This window comes from Falco punctatus (assembly GCF_963210335.1).
Source record: "Falco punctatus genome assembly, chromosome: 7".
Taxonomy (NCBI): domain Eukaryota; kingdom Metazoa; phylum Chordata; class Aves; order Falconiformes; family Falconidae; genus Falco; species Falco punctatus.
The window spans coordinates 71,111,186-71,130,974 of NC_137587.1; the positions used below are offsets into that span (position 1 = coordinate 71,111,186).

A 19,789-nucleotide genomic window follows, 5' to 3' on the forward strand; every position below is an offset into this window, starting at 1 on the left:
AGGAGAACTGGCTCCAAAGCCACAGCTGGAAGCTCTCCCCCTCAACCAGGGTTTCATATGATGCTCCAGAGACCCTTGAAGGGGACCAGAAATGGCCAGGACTTCCCGGAGCAGCTGATTCTTGAGGTTATCCCATAGATTGTACAGGGGCGGGGAAGGGTCTGTGACCTTGAGTTGCAATGCAGTAGCAGTAAGGCCGCCCAAGGGCAGCCACCTGACCCTTGCCAGCCTGAAATCCAGGGGAACACAAAGGTGTAAACCTTTGAAGACCCTGAGTAGGTGAGTTAATGCTGGAAAGACATGCCTGTGTGTGTGTGTGCTGGAGACCCGACGGGGAGGCAATGAGAAGGAATTTCTAAACAAAGCAGGCAGCCTCTCTGCTGGCAGAAGTGCTGCTTGCACTTGGCAGTTGATTGTCACTTCTTGTGATGGGGACAGGCACTGCAAACACAGGGACCTCCGTGCTCAGCCCTGACCCTGGGCACAGAGGAGTGGAGTCACCTTTGCTCTTCCTGCCTGCGGGTGGGGATGCTGGATGGGGATGCTCCAGCGGGATGGGGACAGGGATACCCTGCTGTGCCCATCGCTGCCACACAGCTAGGGCAGCTGCCTGCTCCGGGCACAGTGACATCCGTCCCGTGACGGTGGCATCTGGAATGGACCCGGGAGCTGAGCATCCCCTGGGCAGGGAGCTACGGCCAGCAGCAGTGTGAATCCTGCCTTGGGGACAGAGGGAGACACCTGCCCCCTTTCTTTGAGGTCTTCACCAGCAAAAAAGCAATAGAGCAACCACTGATTAAATCTCAATACTAATTAATCTCTGCTGAAACATCCATTTTTTTTCCATAGAACAGCTGGTGAAAGTATGTTTTTTATCCTCACAGACGCAATCAGCTTCTCCACGTAAACTGCTTAGCTGTGAGAAGGTAACTATTACTCCGTGACAGCTATTAAAAAGTTATTACGAAAATGCTGAGGCACTGAAGCATTGGGGTCTGGGGGGGGGGAAATGCAGAGGGGCCTTGGTGGGGACAGCCTGGCCAGAGGGTTCCGGCGCTGTTACGGACCACCATGAGCTTCAGCTGCCAAAAGCTCAAGAGAAAATACCCTGCGGTCTTGAGCAAAACACCCCTTCAAAGGACAGCAGGTTCTCTTCTGCCCAGCACTCACTGGGGTAAAAGTGCCACAGTGTCACTAACATAGGAAATAAAGAAAGTTTAGGGTAATGGTGGTGTAAATTATCAAATAAAATTACTTCCTTTCATGTTACTTGGATGTAATTAAATAAAGCTGAATGTGTCCACAGTTTGTCTTGGCTGAGGAAGATGAAATGCAACGCAGCAGTCAGCTTTGTACGGAAACGAAATCAAAGCTGCCTTGTCGTGACCTCAGGAGGCCATTCCGATGTAAAGCCTTCCTACTCCTGTAGAACCAAGCCTTTAAGTTCCAAAAATCTGTCATCATCACCTAAGGATGAAGAAATCCCAAAGCGGGGGTGTGTGTGTGTGTTATTACTGTTCTTATTTGATATTAGGCCTTAATTATACTGAGGGAGAGTTATGTATCACATCAGCTATATGTCACATGTTGCTTCATGTAATTAATTTTTTTGTTGTTGTTGTTGCTTTTCTGAACTTGTGTTTAATTGCATCCCAAGCTCTCGTGCCCCCGTGCGCCTGCAGAGCAGCCCTCAGCGGGGATGTCGCTGCCTCTGCTTGTGGCAGGCTGAGCCTGAGAGGGGGCATGCAGGGGAAGTTGCAAGGTCCTTTACAAGGTCATGCTCATCCTTTTGCCACTGTATAACAACTAAATAGTTTTATATTGCTAGTATTATTTTGATAATGAATAGCCTATCCTGTTCCGTATGCTGTAACTCCTTCAAATCTCGCTTATGAATACGCACACATGTATAAACACACACACGTACATGCATTACAGGTTATCCTCTTCAAATCCACACAAGACCAGCACAGCCCTCACCGCCCAGGGAGGCTTAATGCCAGCTCGTGGGAAGGATCCGTCCCTCCCCCTTTATTTCTGGGCAGGAGGAGATGTGACAGCCAGGTACCCTGGCAAATCCCTGGCTGGCCGCCCCCCTCCTCACCCTGAGGATGCCAGAGCATCCCTTGGCAGAGCCTGAGCAGTGCCTGGGAAGGGAAGCTGGGAGTGGGGATGCTGCTGAGATGCCCCCCTTGGTTCGCTCTGAACCCCCATGTCTCGCTGAGCAGGGGGCTGCCCAGGCTCCTGATATTTTTCGGTGGGTTTGGGGTGGGTGGGCTGGGAATGGTCCTGCCAGAGCTGTGTGCAGGGGGACATACAGCCTCTTCCCCAGGTGCTGGGGGGTTTGGGGATGCCATGGGATGCAGTATCAGATGAGGAGGGTAATCCGGCAGGGGAGCAGGTCACAGCACAGGTCAGGGTGGTTGTAAGCCCTGCTGGCACATGTGCTGCGCAGAGAGATGCTGTTGGGGGTGAGGAAGAAGAGGGAAGTGGCCGGGGTGGGGGGAGGCTCCCATGGCAGAGTCTGCACCCGAGCAGTGACACAAATACACACGGACAGACACACACAGAGCATGTAAACAGGCACATGGGGAGACCATGTGCTGCTTTGCTGCCGGTGGTGGAGAGCGAGCCCGGAGCAAAGGCACACGCCAGCTGAAACACACACACAGCCGCACACACACACAGTTTTCCCACAGGGGATCTTTCCAGCTTTGCCTTAATTTCCTGGAGTGCTCAGAAGGAAAAGCCAGAGAGTGGAGCTGGAGAGGTGAACGACACTGAACGGTGACGGGAATGGCTTTGTACATCACGCTAAAAATAGTCCTCGTGATAAAGTCAGTCACGGAGAGGGAGGAGGTACAGGCAGTTCACAGATGCTGGCAAGGTCTGCCAGGGGTTCGGAAGTCTGCACATCAAGGATGGAGCAGAAGAAGCATCGTCAGGTCTTAATTAGAGCTGGTAATTTGCTCCAAGCAGCCCTGAGGGAATTAAGCAGTGGGCAGTTTGGGAGGGGGCCTGCCTGGGCACTACACCCCCTCCTCTTGGGATGGATGCTGTGAAACCCTGGGAAATGGGAAGCAGCGAGCGACTGCTGCAGCTGGAATTGCGCTGGGAACAGATGGGTGCTCTGCTTTCCTTTGAAGTGAGTCTGGGGTTTTTGTTTGTTTAGGGAAAGGAAGGCTCGCTGCATCCCTGCGGCTCCCCACATAAGGGGGAGAAGGCGGGCAGGGGCTGGGACATGGGCAAGGCACTCAGGAAGAGCCAAAGCTAAAGGAAAGAGCAGCGATGGAGGAGGTAGAGGATACCTGCAGGGAGCAGGGGCAGGGACAGGCTGCACCGAGAGGGAGCCAGAGCTGGCGCTGGGGGAGATGCTCTGGCCAGGGTGACCCCCAGTGAGCCTGTGGGGCAAGTGGAGGAGCCGTCAAGGTGACAGAGGGAAGGAAAAGCAAAGCACATGTGGCCTTAGAGATTGTCCTTTCACCTCCTGCAGGGTCTGCACACCAAGGCAACAGCGGTGCCAAGCCAGCAGACACCCTGATCCGGCCGGGGGTGCTGAGCTCCAGTCCAGGGTGGGATGCTGATCAGCGCGGCAGAGGGAAGAGGCACGAGGGCTGCCAGAACTGGAGGCTGAATTTGCAGGAGTTTTTTAAACCCCGTGTCTCTGTCCTCCTCGCACACCATGCGGCAAAGGCAGGGGGAGAGGCAAAGTCCGTCGGTGGTCCTGCGTGGGCACCCTGGCGCTGGGCAGCGCTGGCGTCCCGGGCAGCGGGGATGCTCCCTGCCTGCTGCTGCCGATGGTGATTCACGCTGCGAACCTGAGGCAGGATGGGAGCTGACACAGCTGGGCCCACTGCCCATCTTCTTGTTGCCAGTGGGAGGAGGAGGAGGGGGACATGTGACCCAGAGCCCAGAAACCACAGTAGCCCCCTGGCTGTCCCCCAGGAGCTGGCAGCCTGTCCCCTCAGCCCACGCTGGTGCGCAAGCTGCTGCTGAGTTGGTCCACAACTGATGGGAACAGCACCAAAATCCCTGGGGAGAAATCACCTAGTGTGATACAGGCTATCCCTGGCTGTGCATCACCGGGCAGCAGCCCAAAGCAGGGTGGACCCAGAGACAGGAGCCAGGAGCGAACAGCCTTGGATGGAGGAAACTGAGGCACGGAGACCGGTGGTGGTGGGGGGGTTGGCAGAGCTACTCTCCCCTCTTCGCAGTGAAGAACGGGATTTGTCACAGCAGCCCTCTCCCAACACCCTCCCAACCCCGAGGGTGCCGAGGATGTCACTGTGGCACCAAGCACCCCCCAGAACCCCCTCCTGCCCATGGGACGGGTCACAGCCCCAGAGATTGGCAGCGCGGTGCCATTTAGAGGAAAACCAAAGGTCTAAAGGGGTTTGGGGTGAGGTTTTCCTCCTTTTTTTGATGGCTGGCAGGGGTCCATTGGCCAGCGGTAACCCAGGGCGAGGGGGTGGAGGGGATGCGAGGGGGGATCGGACCAAACCTCCTCCCTGCTCACTGATGCCTACCATCACATGAAGGTGCTGAGTATTTCTCGCCATTTCAAAAGCCGTCTTTCTTGCAGGCTTTGCCTGTAAATGACTTTAATCTTCATAAGCCCAAAAAGTAAAGCTGCTTATATGGCTGGGGCCTGCCGGAGCTCTAGGAGGAACAGGGGGAACGTGGACGAGAGGAGGGGGGGGCGGTTAGCCCAGGGGAAATGAAACCCTACAGTGGATCAAGCCTCAGCACACCCCTGTCCCATCCCCTGCAGGCACCTGGCCACCCTGAGGTCTCAGGGGGAGTCAGGATGTGACTTCTGTCGCTACTGCCACGTCCCCTCCGCACCAGGCGGCTCCTGAAGGCTGTGGCACTCCATCCCACCTAGACCTGAGCTGTGCCTGCTGTCCCAGTGCTCCCTATTTTTTCCTTTGACCCCACCAAGAGGAGTCACGGTCCCGATCCTGGCCCAAAAGAGACAGGGCGCTCCCGATTCCGGCTTGCAAACCAGGCAGCCAGCAAAGCCGATGCCTCACGCATCGTTCAGTAATTCTCCATGGATGAAGGGAACTATTTTAAACCTACTGAGCCCTGTGTGCCAGATGCCACCTCCACTCAACACCCTTCAAGCCAGCAGAGACCCCCAGGGACACCTCCTCCCTAGGGACACCTCCTTTGGGGCCGGTGGTCCAGGGCACGGGGGGTCCCACTGTACAGCTGTCTTTAGCCCCTTGGCTGAGACAAGCAGGGCAGGGAACAAGGTCCACAAGGTCCAGGGATCAGCCCCAAAATCCATCCCCAGATCTTCCCCCACCTGCTTCAAGCATCTCCAGGGCAGAAGGTAAAGCCCAGCTTAAAGGGGAGCTGTGCCATCACCCGGCAGCCTCAGCCCCGGCACAGCCTCACCAGTTCCCATGGGCAGGATGGAACCAAGTGATGCTCATCCCCGTGTGGGGACCCTGGGCAGAGACGGGGGGACTGTCCCCACCTCGTACCCTGCCACAGGATCCCAGGACCCCCAGGGCACGGCATTCCGCCCCCTTCCCCAGAGCTGCATCCCATGGGAGCAGAGCCGGACACAGAGGGGCGGTGAGGCAGGATGTGCCGCGTCCGTATGGAATGGGTTTTTTTTATTACAGTTTTAATCTCACAGTCGGTAGCATTACATGAGAATAAAGCACTGGACAGGACTGGAAAAAAAGGCCTCTGGAGACAGCATGCAAACATTGCAACGAGTTTAAAGCAAAACAACCCAAAAAAAAAGCGTCTCGCGGGGACGCGGCCGCGCTCTCCCAACCGGGCGGCGAGTCCAGCGTCTCCCCTTTAACCATCACTTCTGTCGTTGGGGTTTCCTTTTTGTGTGTCCGTTTCATTGGCTTATTTATTTTATTATTATTCTTCTTTTATTAACCTTCTTCTCTCTCTTTTTTTTTCTTTTTTTTTTCTTTTAATTACATTAAAAAATAAGATTCGTACTTTAGTAAAACACCCAGCGCTCTGCTGGGCCCTGCTTGAAATAATAAAAAACAACCAAAAAACCCAACACCCTCCCCCCAAAAAACTCAGAAAACAAAAAACCCCACCCAAAAAATAATAAAAAAAGAGCTGGGAGACCAAAAAAACAACCCCAAAACCTGGGAAAAAAAAAAAAAAAAAAAAAAGGAGATTGATTTGGAAGTTTGGAAGCAACCGGGAGAACTGGCTGGGGGGGGGGGGGGGGGGGCAGGAAGGGGGGAAGGACACCCCCGGGGCTCCCTCCTGGCCGCTCCTGGTGCCAGGGCTGGGCAAGGGGGCTGCCCACACCCCGGTCCCCCCTGCAGTGTGGGTCCCCTCCGGCTGCCGGGGGGGGTGAGCCTCCCCCTCACAGGTAGAGCTCCTTCTCTTTGATATGCACTAGCTGTTCGCGGAGCTGGTGGAAGGACGGCCGGTGGCTGGGGTCCAGGGTCCAGCACTTCTTCATCACCTCGTAGACGACGGCGGGGCAACCGTCGGGAGCATCCATCTTATAGCCCTTCTCCACGCGGGGTACCACGTCCTTCAGGGGCTGGAGGTACAGGGGATGGGTTTCAGGATGAGGAGGTGCGGGTTGCCCCATGAACAGGGGCTCAGCACCCCCAAAAACCAGCCCGGAGGGGAGGGCGGTGGTCCTCACTTACAATTCTTGGATAAGGCACTCGCCCGAAGGAGTAGATTTCCCAGAGGAGGATCCCGAAGCTCCACACGTCCGACTTGGTGGAGAATTTCTGGAGGGAGGGGAGAGAAGCCCTGTGAGCAGGCTCAGGCAGGGGTGGGGGGCAACAGATCTTTCCCACCCTCAGGGCAGCTGGTTTTGGGGGTCAGACAGTGGGAACTGGGGCTCAAGCACCATCTTTACATGTAAAATCATTGGTGGCCTGGGACGTGCCCCCTTCCTGCAGCCTCCACCACATCCTTGCAGGCAGGGGACCCCCCGGCTCCGCTCACCCACCTTTTCTCTAAGTGCTTCTGGCGCCGTCCACTTCACCGGCAGCTTCCCCGTGTCTTGCGTGGAGGAGGCTTCCTTGGTCAGCCCGAAATCGCTGACCTTCGCGATGTTGTCCTCCGAAACCAGGACGTTCCTTGCCGCCAGGTCCCGGTGGACAAAGTTGTTGGCTTCCAGGTACTCCATGGCTTCACAGACATCTCTGGTTGGGGTGGGGTGGGGAGAAGAGGGTTAGTGAGGTGGCCACACCATGCCGGTGGGTGCAGGTCGGGGCAGTAGAACAGCCAGCCCTTGGTGCCCTGCCCCGTACTTACAAGGAGAACTTCAGCAGGCAGTCTGCACCGAGGACTGACCGCCCGCGCGACCGCAGGTAGTCTACTAGACTGCCCTGGAGGGATGGAGAGAGAGATGGTGCCATCAGGGTCAGCATCCCACCCGCTGCCCCCTCCCATGTGGGGCAGGACCTAGGGATGAGGTCCCTCCCTCGGAGCCCACAGGGGCACTGCCACCTCCAAACACCATGGTGGCCCCAGGGAGATGCCACCCAAGCTGGGATGACCCGGCTGTGTCTGCCAGGGTGACACCCTGGGGGAATGCTGTGGGGAGGCGGGGCAGAGGGACCAGAGTAGGAGGGTGGGTACCGGGGTGGGGGTCTCACCTTGGCCATGTACTCAGTGACGATGTAAAGGCCGCTCTTCTCCTCCACGATCACCCCCAGAAGCTGCACCAGGTTGCTGTGTCGGAGCTGCCTGCGCGGCGCAGGGGGCTCAGAGCAGGGTTCTGGGGAGAAGGGGGCTCCCACGGCCCCCGCAGGGCATCGGGGATCACCCGCCTCCACTCATAAGGACAGAGGTGCCCCCTCCCTTGCATTGTCCCCCCCCCCCGGGTAACACTCACGTCATGACAGACGCCTCCGCCAGAAAGGCTTGCGCTGTGGCGTCGTTTTTAATGCACTTCACGGCGACTTTGTTCCCCCGGTAATCCCCCAGCATCACGTCTGCGGGCCAGGAGAGACGGGCACAGGAGGCACTGGGAAGCATCCCGGCCTCCTGGGACCCCACCATCACCCTGGGGGGGCTACAGAGGAGCCCCCCTGCTTAGGGCCACCGCGGCATTGGGGACACGGGGCTCACCTCCGAATTCCCCTTTGCCAATGATCTGCAACAGCTTGAGGTCCTTCATGTTGAGGGCCCAGCCGCCTGCACGGGGGAGAAGGGAGAGTGAGGGGGTGCGGGGGGGTCCCCAGGAGCCAGGGAAGGGGCACGGCCACTCACTGCGGGAGAACTCGTCCTGTGCTGCCACCGTCCCCTCCATCACCTTGGGTTTGATGAGGCGGGTGCAGAGCCCGTCCGCGTCCGTGGTGTAATGCTGGGGGGGAGACGGGAGTGAGGGGCAGACCTGGGGGGCATCGCGGTGGGATGGGCGGTGCTGGGGGTGACACCCGGGGGTGGGGGTCCCTGCCAAGGCGATGCCAGGCTCTGGGACCCCACCAGGTGGCAGCACGAGGCCACAGATGGGTCCGGTGGGGGCTTGGGGACCCTCCTCCTGGTCCCTCTGTCCCCTGCACATCGTGCCCTGTCAACCCACCTGCTCTGCCCTGTCCCTACTCCCGCCTTGCCCCAGGGGTCTGTCCCCAGCAGCCCCAACCCACCCATGGGAGTCAGCAGAGGAGCTCCCACCACCTCCTGAGCTCCAGACTTGCAGCCCCAGCCTCACCCAGGGGGTCAGCAGAGAAGGTCCCACCATCTCCTGGGCTCCAGACCTGCAGCCCCAGCCCAGCCCATGGGTCAGCAGAGAAGGTCCCACCATCTCCTGGGCTCCAGACCTGCAGCCCCAGCCCAGCCCACGGGTCAGCAGAGAAGGTCCCATCATCTCCTGGGCCACAGGCCTGCTGTCCCACCAGCTCTGACCTATATGGCTCCCCCAACCTCAACCTACGGTCCCCAGGCTGGCCGAGGGGGACAGGACCGGTGACAGCTCCTGTCGACAGGTGAGACCTCACCTCCACCAGCTGCATGAGGTTTTCAAAGTAGACCTCCTCGTCAATGCTCAGCTTGCTGGAGGAGTAGATGATGCGGTAGTGCTCCACCTTCCCCTCGCAGCTGACGCACAGGGTGTAGTCCCCGGGGTAGTTGGTGCTCTCCCGCACCAGGAACAGCCCTGTCTCGGGGGGGTACAGCAGCCGCTCTGCCTGCTCCCGCGTGATCTTCCCATGGAACCATCTGCCACAGGGCACAGCGGGCAGGTCAGGGGCTGGGGACTCACTGGCCAGAGCCCTGTGGGGCTGTGCTTGGTGGCGATGGGGACACGGCGCAGCCTGCATCCCCGCCTGCGCGCAGCCAGCTTGCCCATGCTCCTCCTTGCTGCTCCCCCGCCCCCCGCCCCAGCTCCCTTCACAGCATCCTGCTCCCCCATTCTGGGGACTCAGCCCCTCCGCACTTGGGGGTTTCCATCCCATGGCAGCCCCAGCTCCTCCAGACTGGGGGTCACCGGTGGCTCTGGGATGCAGCAGGGACATCAGAACCATCCACCTACCTACCTGCCTGCCTGCCCACCTCCTGCCCCCCCGCACAGACCCCGTTCCAACCCATTCTTTCCCCCAGCAGCCTTTACAGCCACAGCTTTGGGTCAAGGACCCACTGTGAAATGCCATCTGGCCACCCTCTGCCCGCTGAGCCCAAGCCCTGGCCCCTTCCCCCTCCCGACCCCACTAAGGGTCCTGGCGAGGGACGCTGCTTCCATCAGGACACAGGGCGACTGGCTCTCTGGCCCAGCACAGGGGGGCTGCTCCAGACCAAGCCAGCTGCCCCCGGCCCACCCCGGCAGAGTCCTTGGCAGATACTCACGGCATGAGGCTGAGCTTGATCCCAGCTTTCACTCCTTCCCGCTTCTGCACGTAGTTAGCGGGGATGATGCCCTCCCGGCCCACCTTGTTTTTCGCCTTGTACCAGTTGGGGTCCTGCGGGGACAGCAGAGGTGTCACCACCAGCCCACGGCCCCTGGAGATGGCAGCATCCCACCAAAGGAGCCCGTGGGGGTGTCAGCGTGGTCCCTCCTTTCCCAGGCAGCTGCCTGCGTGTCCCCAGCCCGGCTGCAGGCAAGACTGGGTGGCCAGGGGACAGCCCCAAAGGTCGGGGTTGGTGCTGGGGCCTGCAAACCCCAGTGCTCGTGGCCCCATGGGGGTCACTGCGATCCCCCTCCCAGGCTGCTGGGCATCCCGGAGCCCCCCGAACTACAGCCCCTCTCTTTTTCTCCCCCGGCACCCAGCACAGCATCGCTCCCCAGTTGCGAGCCTCTCCCCTCCCTCCTCCACCTCCCAGGAGGCACTGAGAGGCTTACATTTCGGAGAAACCTTAACTAACGAGGCCATGAATTAATTAACCAAACGCGTGGCCCCATTCCTGCCCTGCTGGCTCTGCGGGACTTCCAGCGGGACCAGGGGATCCCACCAGCACAGCAAAAGTCCTGCGGGGTGCAGGGATGCTCCTGGCATCCCGTGGAAATCCCAGCATTGGGAGTGGCAGCGGCAGGGGGGTCTCGTGGGGAGGCGACGGCCATACCTTGGTGACAGCGACGATGGTAAGGACGTCTCCTTTGCTGAAAGGCAGGTCCTGCTCCGCCGTACCGTGGAAGTTGTACTTGGCGATACATTCTGTACCAGATGGCCAAACGGCCTGGCCAGGGAGAGGGGGGCGGCTCAGAGTCCGGCTGGGCGCAGCCCCCACCCTCAGCCCCCCTTGACCCATAGGGACCCCTGCCACAGGCACGTGGGGCCCCTGTCTCTCTGATGCAAACCCAAATGGGATTCACTTAAACCAGAACCAGTTTGGGGGATTTGGGGCAGCCCTGAGAGCTCAGACAGTGATTTTTGGCTGGAATGGGGACAGAAAGGGGGACACAGACACAAAACTGCAGGTCCCTGCAGTGCTGGGCTTCTGCAGGGGCGTGAGGGGGATGGGGACAAGTGTCCCCATGTCCCTCCTGAGCCTTGGGGCCATCTCTGAATGGCTGGAGAGCCTGCTCCACCCCTGCCTCTCCTCCCTGCCCGGCACTTACCTGCATCCCTGACATCTTCTCAGGAGGTTGGGGAGCACGAATCTCACAGGGGGGACACGTCACTTGGTACCATGAGACCTGCAGAGGGAAAGGATGACTGAGAAGCGGGCATGGTGGGGCAGGCTGCGGAAGGGTGATGGGCAGGGAGCAGCCCCCCCTGCAAAGGATGCTCCCCAGGGTGAGCAAGCATCTCTTCCACCACCGAGAAGGGAGCAGGTCCTGCCTGAGGTGCTGCTTCCAAAACGTCCCCAACCCGATGTGAAAGTGGCAGCTCCGGGTCTGCTCAGCCCCCCCGGCAGCCGGGGGCCGGCGCCGAGCTGCTCACCCAGATTATAAGGTATTTGCACGGATACAGCTTCTTAAGAGCGGAGTTTTACATGCTGTGTGGCCACTGCAGCATCTGCACCAGCAATCCCAGGGAAAAACCAGGACGGTGCAGAGATGCCCGGGGATGGGAAGGGAACTGAGATGACCTCCAGGGGCAGCTGAAGCCCACTCCCCAGCCCAGAGTGGTTACTGCACCGTGGTGGCCAGCTGAGAACCAGCCGCGAGAAGCTCCAGACCCTCTGCCTGGCACGTGTACAACCACCTCTGCCTTGGCAAGCCCCCCAGCCCCATCCTGCAAAGCCTCCTGCACCCTCCTCCAGGGTGGTGCACCCATCGGCAAGGCAGTGCACAGGCCCTGCAGCACCAAGGGGGAAACTGAGGCACAGGGCAGCGATGGGATCCAGCTGGCGAGGAGCAGCCACCCTGAGCCCCCCGCTCACACCCCACCCAGCATCCCGGTGTCCATCCCCCCCGGCAGCACCAGGGGCTATGCAGCCTGAGCCCCGCTCTCCCACCATGCCTGCTGGCCCACGTGTGGAAACATCCAGCCCTGGGAGCTTCCCAGGTCTGGGATCCAAAAGAAATAAAATAAATCTATTCCGTGCAGGATAAAACCCATCAGCGCTGCGGGACGCAGGACCTCCTGCCGGCTCCTAAATCCCAGGGGGATGCACTCTCCGGGGTGCTGTGCTCCCCCCCGACAGCGTCTGGGCTGGGTTGCATCCTGCCCTGCACGTGGGAGGGGAACAAACCCAGCTTTATTTTCGCCACTTCTACCCCTGGGAAGAGATGAAGTCACCGGCCCCGGCGTCAAACCAGGCTTTCTTGGGCCGGGGCACCGGGGTCGCGCCGAGCGGGGGGCACGGAGCAGGATGAGTGGGATGCAGGCAGGGCATCGCTGCCCGCACACCCCAAAACCCACCCAGGTAATGAATTCCTCATATCGATTCGGAGCTGCCAGTGGCCATTGCTCCCGGCCCTGCTGTCAGCAGCTCAGAATATTTTGGGAAGGCGGAACCGAAACGAGAGGCAAGGCTGGCAGGGACAGGAGGAGGAAGAAGATAAGGGGCAGAACCACGGGGAGGAAGAGAGCGGGTGCAAACACGCGAGCATGGCCCCGCTTCCACCACAGCCGTGCCCGGAGCCTTCCGGAAAAGGCATCACGTTGTCACGACCTCCCTCACCTTCCCCTGGAGAGGGGACATGCTGCAAGTTGCTTTATTTTTGGCATCAGAGAGGAGAAATCAAGGCTCAGGTGCTCACCCTAAGGACAGAGCTTGGGGACCCAAAGCTGAGCGTTGGGGTTCACCAGTGAAGCCCATCACCGCAGCGTCAGGGCCCCATGTGTCAGGTCGGTTTTCCTCCCAGCCAGCCCCAGGGCCGTTGATGAAGAAAAGCCTCTCGAGATGGCACCAAACCCAACTTGGTGGCACCCACGAGCCTGGGGATACCATCACCGAGGCGGCGAGGACCCAGGGGAGGGCAGCACTGGGTGATGCTGGACTGAAGACCATCAGCTGGGAATGCAGCCCCAGCTCAAACCCTCTTCATTTTCACGGTGATTTTTGGTTAAATTCTGAATTTATACCTGGTGGGGAGCAAAAATTTCAAAGGGTCTGGACACCGCCAGTATGAAATGCAGCTCAAGAAAAACAGGGAATAAACTACACCTCTCCATCAGAGGGATGTGGCTGAAGTCTGGAAGGACCTGGTTTAGGAATACGTGCCCCTGCATCCCTGCGGAACCAATTTCCCATCGCTGGGGTTTTCAGTCCCGTTTCTCCATCCACGCCCGCCCCCCCCAGATGCCAAGCAGGAGCCGGCCCCGGGTGTTGCTCAAGGAGCAGCTCAGCCCCGAAGCGCTGAGTCAGCGCTTCCCACAGGCTGGGCACTCTGGTGTTGCTGCTTTAAAATAACCAAAGGAGAAAATGCAAGCAGGATGGCCGTTTCAACCCAGATGTGACCACAGCTGGAAAATTCCAGCTGGGTTTTGCCTACTGGAGCTGGGTGGGGATGCCGGGCAGCATCACCTGGAAGGGATGCCCACGGGTCTGTCCCAGGACCACAGTCTACCTGGAGGTTGGAAAAGCCATTTTCCACCCTGCGTGGGAGCTGGACCTTCCCAATCCCCAAGGCCGGTTGTTTGAGCTTTCAGCTCGCGAATGTCACCAGCATTTATATTTCATAAATGCAGAGAGGATACAAAATGTATAGTTTTTTCTTCTTTTTTTTCTTTGGGTTTCAAGCCTTCATAAGAGTATTTTCTTTCTCAGACAAAACTGTCCCAGCAAACCACACCAAGAGGAACACACTCCAGCCAGACCCAGGATTTTTACCTTCCTGAACCACGGACATTCATGGCATCAGGTGGTGGCATTGTTATAAATATAGCGCAAGAAATTTGCTTATCGGTTCTACAGGGGAGGCGGTTAACAGCACCGGGAACTGCCCTTTGCAGAGCCCCTGACACCCCCTTCTACATGTCGGCACAGACCTTCCTCCTCCTGAGGATGACTTTTAAGCAGCAGCCTGATTTTTTTTTTTTTTTAATTGTTACCTAATTTCTGCCTTAAAGCCGAGGCTTTCCGAAGAGGAGGAAACCACAGGCCCCCAAGAGCACCAAGCTCCGGGGCCACGGCCAACCAGCCCCCGAAGGCACCGCTGCCTGCGGTGGCCTCATGTGACAGCCAGCGGTTCCTGCCGAGCGCGTCACCCGCCGTCACCCAGGCCGGCCCCAGCCTCGTGCCAGCGTTCGCTTCCGCCATCCCAGCTTATCCCTATGGGATGCCGGGTTGGGAGAAGGATGCAGTGATGCTGGTGCAGATCCAGAGCCTAAAGGCAGCATCCCCTGCCTTCCCTGCCGGCGAGCTCTGGGAAAACACCGGCATCGCCCCTTCTCTCCGAAAGCAGAGGTGCTTCCCCAGGGAGGGTGCGCAGCAGCAGAAGTCAGCTTGAAAAAAAATAAAATTAAATTAAAAATATAGCCACGGAGCAGCCCAACCAATTCAGCAGGGCCGAGGGCCAGGTTTGGCTATTTTCAGCCCTGCAGACAAGGGTTTCACTCCCCCTGGAAACTCCCCATCCCCAAAGAGGGGCTCAGGGAAGCAGCCGGGGCACTCACCAGCCTTTTCTCCGCAGAAAACCACTTCCCTTTCTTCCCCATCCTCTGCCTGAGCATCCTTTGAGCCGCTCCGCCCAGGCACCCTGGTGAGGAACCTCAGCCCGGTGCTGCGGAGGGCCGGGGGCCATGCAGTGCGTGATGGGGTCACTCACCAGGTCATGCCCATCCCTGCTGCCTCCCTCCCAGCCCCGCTCCTGGATTTCCCTCCAGGAAGCCCGGCTCAGCAGCCAGCAGCTGGGAAAGGTGGGCAGGGCAGGTACGGTGAATAGCTTTGCCACACGGGTAATCCAAAGGGCACCACGAAAATGAGCCAGGGAAACCTTTTTTCTCATTAATCACCAGCCAAAATCGTGCTGTGCCAAACCCACAGGCAGGCTGGGACCGGCGCCCAGGGGGAGTCAGGGACCCCAAACCACCCAAAGAGCACCGGCACCATCGCACCATCGGATGGGTTGCGGGAAAGATGCTGCATTTCCATTTCAAACCCAATCAGCTGGAGGGAAACGGGGAGCAGACCCTGCAACACTATTTAAAATAAAAGTTTAGTTGTAGATGGCAGGAAAGCTTCATTCCTGTCGGAAATGGGCATGCAGGCGCCATCCACATCCACCCCACCCCGCTCATCCATCTCACCCTCACCAAAACATCTCCCAGTGCTCAACAACCCGAGTTTCTTTAAACTTAAAAAAAAAAAAAAAAAAACCAAACCTAAAACCAGACAACATCCTTACTCTCTCCAAAAGATCTTATCGCCTGTTATTACAAGTAACACCTACGATTGCTATAATCGAAAGAAAAACGTTCCTCCTTTATCTCATCAGCGAGCTGGCTGCGCTCACAAGGGAGGGTTTTGCTGCTGCTCCCCCAACCCAGCTTCGACCAGGTGCCCTGCTGGGGAAGGAGGGGGGGGGGGGTCCTTCCTTTTTTTTTTTTTTTTTTCTTTGGGGATGTGTGTTTCTTCTTTTCAAAAAGAAAAAGAGACGATGTTGCTGCTCAGACCTCAGAAGGTGCCTGGAGGATAGTCAGAGGCAGGTGGAGGCCTGGAGAGATGCTGCTCCTGGCCTCCCCATCGCAGAGGGGTTTTCCTGGTCCTCCTCTTCCCTACGAAAATCCTCATCAGGATGAAATCATCCTGCCCTCATTACCCCACAAGTCGCCCTGGTATTCCCATCCCAGGTGCTGGAGGGTGTCAGGGTATCCCCAGAGATGGGCACATGGCGTGGAGAGGAGTGGCTGCCGGTGAAGCCGCCCTGGCGCTGGCAGGGGCCAAGCCAGGATGCGGTTGAAAGGTTTTTTTGCAAACACCCACCCAAAACTGAAAAGGCAGCGGGGAGGCAGCAGTCGCAGGGCAAAGAGCACCCAAAACTCCCCGGGTTCACAGGGATAGCATCCCTGAGGAGCTTATCCCAGTGCCGCTCCCCGTCGCGAGGCTTTGGCTCATCACTACCTTCCTGCTGATGCCCAATGAGGGATGGGAGGACGGGGACCCCCTTCTCCCAGGGATGCTCCCAAAGCCTCCTGCATCCCCCCGCCGCGCTTCCACGGACCTCTTCAGCCACTCTCTGCCTTGCCAGGACTGGGATGGGCTCCTGCGTGGGGGTCCGGTGGGAACAAGGGAACAAACCCCGGGGGAATGTGAGGGGCGAGATCCCCTCTGTCCTGAGAGGAAGGCAGCCATCCTCCTCCTCCTCCTTTGGCTCCCTGGCCCTTGCACCTTCGATTTTCAATTTTTATTTTTTTTTATTTTTTTTTTTACTTTTTTTTTCCGCACGATGGCACAGCCCCTTTCACTCTCGATAAACCTACGAGCAACAGCCAGGGCTATAAATAACCCGTCAACGCCTTATTGACAAAAAAAAAAAAAATTTAAAAAAATATATTGTTGCCGGCCCCTTTTGAGGGCCGGCCCGAGCTCCCCCCTCCTGCCCGAACCGCTCTGCACAGCCCCGCCGGCAACTCGACCTCCCGGTACCGAACCGGCCCCGGCCTTTGTACCGGATGGGGCCAGAGCAGGGGGCGGGGGCGCAGCCCCTTACCGGGGGCAGCTCCGGGGCTGCGGGGCCGGCCCCCCCCGGAGCGGGGGATGCTGCCGGGTCCCCGGCTCTCCCCGCCGCCGCAGCCGGCAGGATGCGCCCCCCGCCCCCCCGGCGGCTGGGGGATGCTGGGGTCCCCGGGGACGGTGGCTGAGCGGGAGCGGCCTGTGATGGGGTCACCCACCGGGTCAAGCAGCCCGAGGCGGCTGTCGCCGTCCCCGTCCCTGTCCCCGTCCCCCTCCGGTTCCCCCCGCCTCCCCGGCCCGCCCCGCAGGCCCCATTGTCTGCGCTCCGCACCCGCCGCGCTCCCGGCCCCGCTCCCCCCGCGGCGGGGGCGCTCCCCAACCGGGGGTACCCGGGGGAGGGGGCACCCCCCATGGCCCACCTCCCCCCCCCCCGGGCGGCGGGGCTCCCCGGCACGGCGCGGGCAGGCGGCTGCACTCACCTCCCTCCGGGCAGGGGGCTCAGCCCGCCGCCGGCTGCTCCATGCGGCGCTGCCGGGGGCCTCCGGGCTCGGCTGGGCCGGCGGGGGGGCGCGGGGGGGCGGAAGGGGCGGAGGAAGCCGGAGCCGCCGGAGTCGCCGCCGCCGCCGCCCGGCGGGGCCGAGCCCGGTGCGGCGGGGAGCCGGTGCGGCGGGGCGCGGGGGCGGGGGGAGGCGGGGGGGGAGCGGCGCGTCCGCCGCCCACCTCGGGCCGGGCGAGGGGCGCGGGGTCCGCCCGGGGCGGCGGGGCCTGCTGGAAGGAAGCGGCGCCCGGAATCGGAGCGCCCCGAGCAGCGCGCCTGCGCCGGCACGGCTCGGCCCGGCACGGCGGGGCACGGCGCGGGGCCGCCACCTGCCGGGGACCGCCGCACCGCGCCCGTCCGCACCGGCATCGGCGTCCGCACCGGCACGCGCGTCCGCACGCGCACCCGCGTCCGCACCGGCATCGGCACCCGCGCCCGTACCCGCAGCGGCACCGGCATCGGCACACGCATCGGCACCGGCACCCGCACCGGCACTGGCACCCACATCGGTACCAGCATCTGCACCCACAGCGGCACTGGCACTGGCATCGGCACCAGCATCCTCACCCACACCCACGCCAGCATCTGCGCCCGCACCAGCACCCATACCCGCACCTGCACCAGCATCACCATCCACACTGGCACCCACACCCATACCCACACCTGCATCGACAACAGCATCCGCACCCATACCTGCACCAGCACCTGTACCCGCAACTGTGCCCACACCAGCATCAGCACCCGTACCCACACCAGCACCCATACCCACACCAGCACCCATACCCACACCAGCATCGAGCTGTGCTGCCCAGCCCCAGCCTCGCACTGTCCCCTGGGTTCCTGCGTGGGCCGGGGGTGCCTGCTTGGTGGGTGCTTGCATGGGCGCAAAATAGTACTAAAAGTGCACTAAAATACTAATATAATAATAATAAATCAACACTAAATAATAATAAAATGCTCAAATAACAAAATAATTATATAATCTCTAACATAATGTAGCATAATACAACATAACATAATATAAACCAACATAATATAAATATACTGTAATATAAATATAACATAGTATAGTATCTAGATGATCTTTAAGGTCCCTTCCAACTCAAACCATTCTATGTTTCTATGGTTCTACAATATAATATCAACAGCAATGATGATGATGATGATGATGATGATGATGATGATGATGATGATGGCAGGGGGTAGTGGGCTCCAGCTGCGGCCGGGCAGGCAGAGAGCAAGGGTACCCCTGGGCCAGGCACCCCCCCCCCCGACTGGCCGCAGCATGGCAGTGCCCTGGGGGTGCCAGAGTGTGGGGGGCTGTTCCAGCAAGGGAACGGGATGGAGGGAGGCCTGGGAGAGGGGAAATGGTGTTTGGGCATCCTGGCACGTTTCCTTGTTGGCCACCATGCTGGTCCCTGGGGATGCTCCGCAACCCGCTCAGTCCCCAGTGCATCCATCCGTGGGGAGGGGCGCAGGTTCAGGAGTGCTGGGGCAGGGCAGCAGGGCTGGCAGGGCCCAGAGACCCCCCGCTTGCCACCGAGAAGCCCCGCTGGCTGTGTGGGCTGCCGGAACGCTGAAGTGTGATGGTGCCTCGGTGACACTGAGGTGGCTGTCACTTCCTGCTCCAGCGCTGCCGCCATGTACACCACTGCAGGAAGCCCAGGCACCGGCCTCCCGCCACTTTTTGGCTCCCACTTGCATCCCCCCGTCCTCCAGCATCCCCCCACCAAGGCATGGGCGACCAAAAAACAGCCCGGCCAGGAGCACAGTGCCAGCAGCTCTGGTGGCCCAGGGAGGCTCTGAACGCTTTGCTCCGAAGCCGTTGCGTGGGAAGAAATTGTGGCCAACTTCCCTGCGCTGAGTGTGATGCCCCCAGGGATGGGGAGGGGGGAGGGGGGAACCCTTCCCACCCACCTCAGCCCCTCTTCTGCTAGATAAAGGATGAGGGCTCAAAATACAAGCCCTTCAGAGAGCCAGGGATGCTCTCCCTGGGACCAGGAAGAGATGATGGAGATGTGAAGGGGACAAGGGGACAGGGAGAGGCAGGGGACAGAGCTGGGGAGATGCTCGTGGCCGAGGGAGCGGGTTGCAAAGCCCTGCTTATTTCCAGGTAGCACATCCTTGCTCCTACAGCGCGTGGGAAAGAGCCAGGGACCCGCTCTGGCGTCCAGCATCCCAGGGCCTTTGCAGCCCCGAGTTTCCCCTGGGACCTGGCGGGTTCACTCAGTGTTGGGAAGGTGGGGAAGGGGCTCATCCTCACCCAGCCCCCATGCAGAGCGGTACTGGGAGGAAATGAAACCAGCTCATGCATCTGTTTGCCCCAGAAGCGCACCCGCAGCTGCAAGCCCCAACCCACCCACGCATGCATCAGTGCACCCACCTTGGTTTGCACATGCACCGGCGTTACCTGTGCCTGCTCACAAACGCAGCTGGGTGTGCAAGTGTGCGTGCAGGGTGGGTGCATGCACGTGCCAACAGCCTGTTGCACACCCAGCACGCACAAACCCAGCATCTATGTCCTGTGCTCGGGGTAAAGGCACAGCCCGCCAGGCTGAGCGCTCCTGTCCCGCCTGCCCTCTCCCTGCCAGATCCCATTGCTGGGGGCACAACACAGCCCCCACCCCGCCGCTACGCAGCCCCCCACCCGGGTGGTGCACTCAGGGGTGGAACAGCCACAGGGACCAGAGACCGAGGAGAAGGGAGGTGAGACTTGGGGGTTTTTCCCTCTGGGTGTTTCCATCAGTGGGTGGGAATTTCACGTGGATTTTTTGTGTGACAGTAACTAGA

General features: G+C 59.8%; 1 protein-coding gene and 1 long non-coding RNA gene across 2 annotated transcripts; one reads left to right on the forward strand and one right to left on the reverse strand.

The window, feature by feature from the left end:
• Positions 1-360: 360 nt before the first annotated feature.
• On the forward strand, positions 361-6,045 carry LOC308067343. The gene is made up of 2 exons (XR_013929535.1): positions 361-926; positions 1,307-6,045. It is a non-coding gene; the product is annotated as an uncharacterized lncRNA (long non-coding RNA).
• CSK (C-terminal Src kinase) lies at positions 5,600-17,267 on the reverse strand. The gene is made up of 13 exons (XM_080396006.1): positions 16,941-17,267; positions 11,015-11,092; positions 10,519-10,632; positions 9,805-9,917; positions 8,961-9,180; positions 8,233-8,326; positions 8,092-8,157; positions 7,856-7,955; positions 7,617-7,707; positions 7,273-7,346; positions 6,965-7,160; positions 6,654-6,740; positions 5,600-6,541 (listed from the first exon to the last, which is right to left on the reverse strand). Exons 2-13 carry the CDS (start codon positions 11,027-11,029, stop codon positions 6,359-6,361), a joined length of 1,353 nt encoding a protein of 450 aa, XP_080252132.1. The 5' UTR covers positions 11,030-11,092; positions 16,941-17,267; the 3' UTR covers positions 5,600-6,358.
• Between the last annotated feature and the right edge of the window lie 2,522 nt (positions 17,268-19,789).

Bases quoted from the DNA above. Each gene is read 5' to 3' on its own strand.
- CSK (XM_080396006.1), bottom strand. The intron at 9,181-9,804 runs GTGAGTATCTGC...GCCCTGTGGCAG, and splicing joins ATCAAGCTCAGCCTCATGCC to ATGGTTCCATGGGAAGATCA. The intron at 7,347-7,616 runs GTGAGACCCCCA...CCATCCCTCCAG, and splicing joins TCACTGAGTACATGGCCAAG to GGCAGTCTAGTAGACTACCT.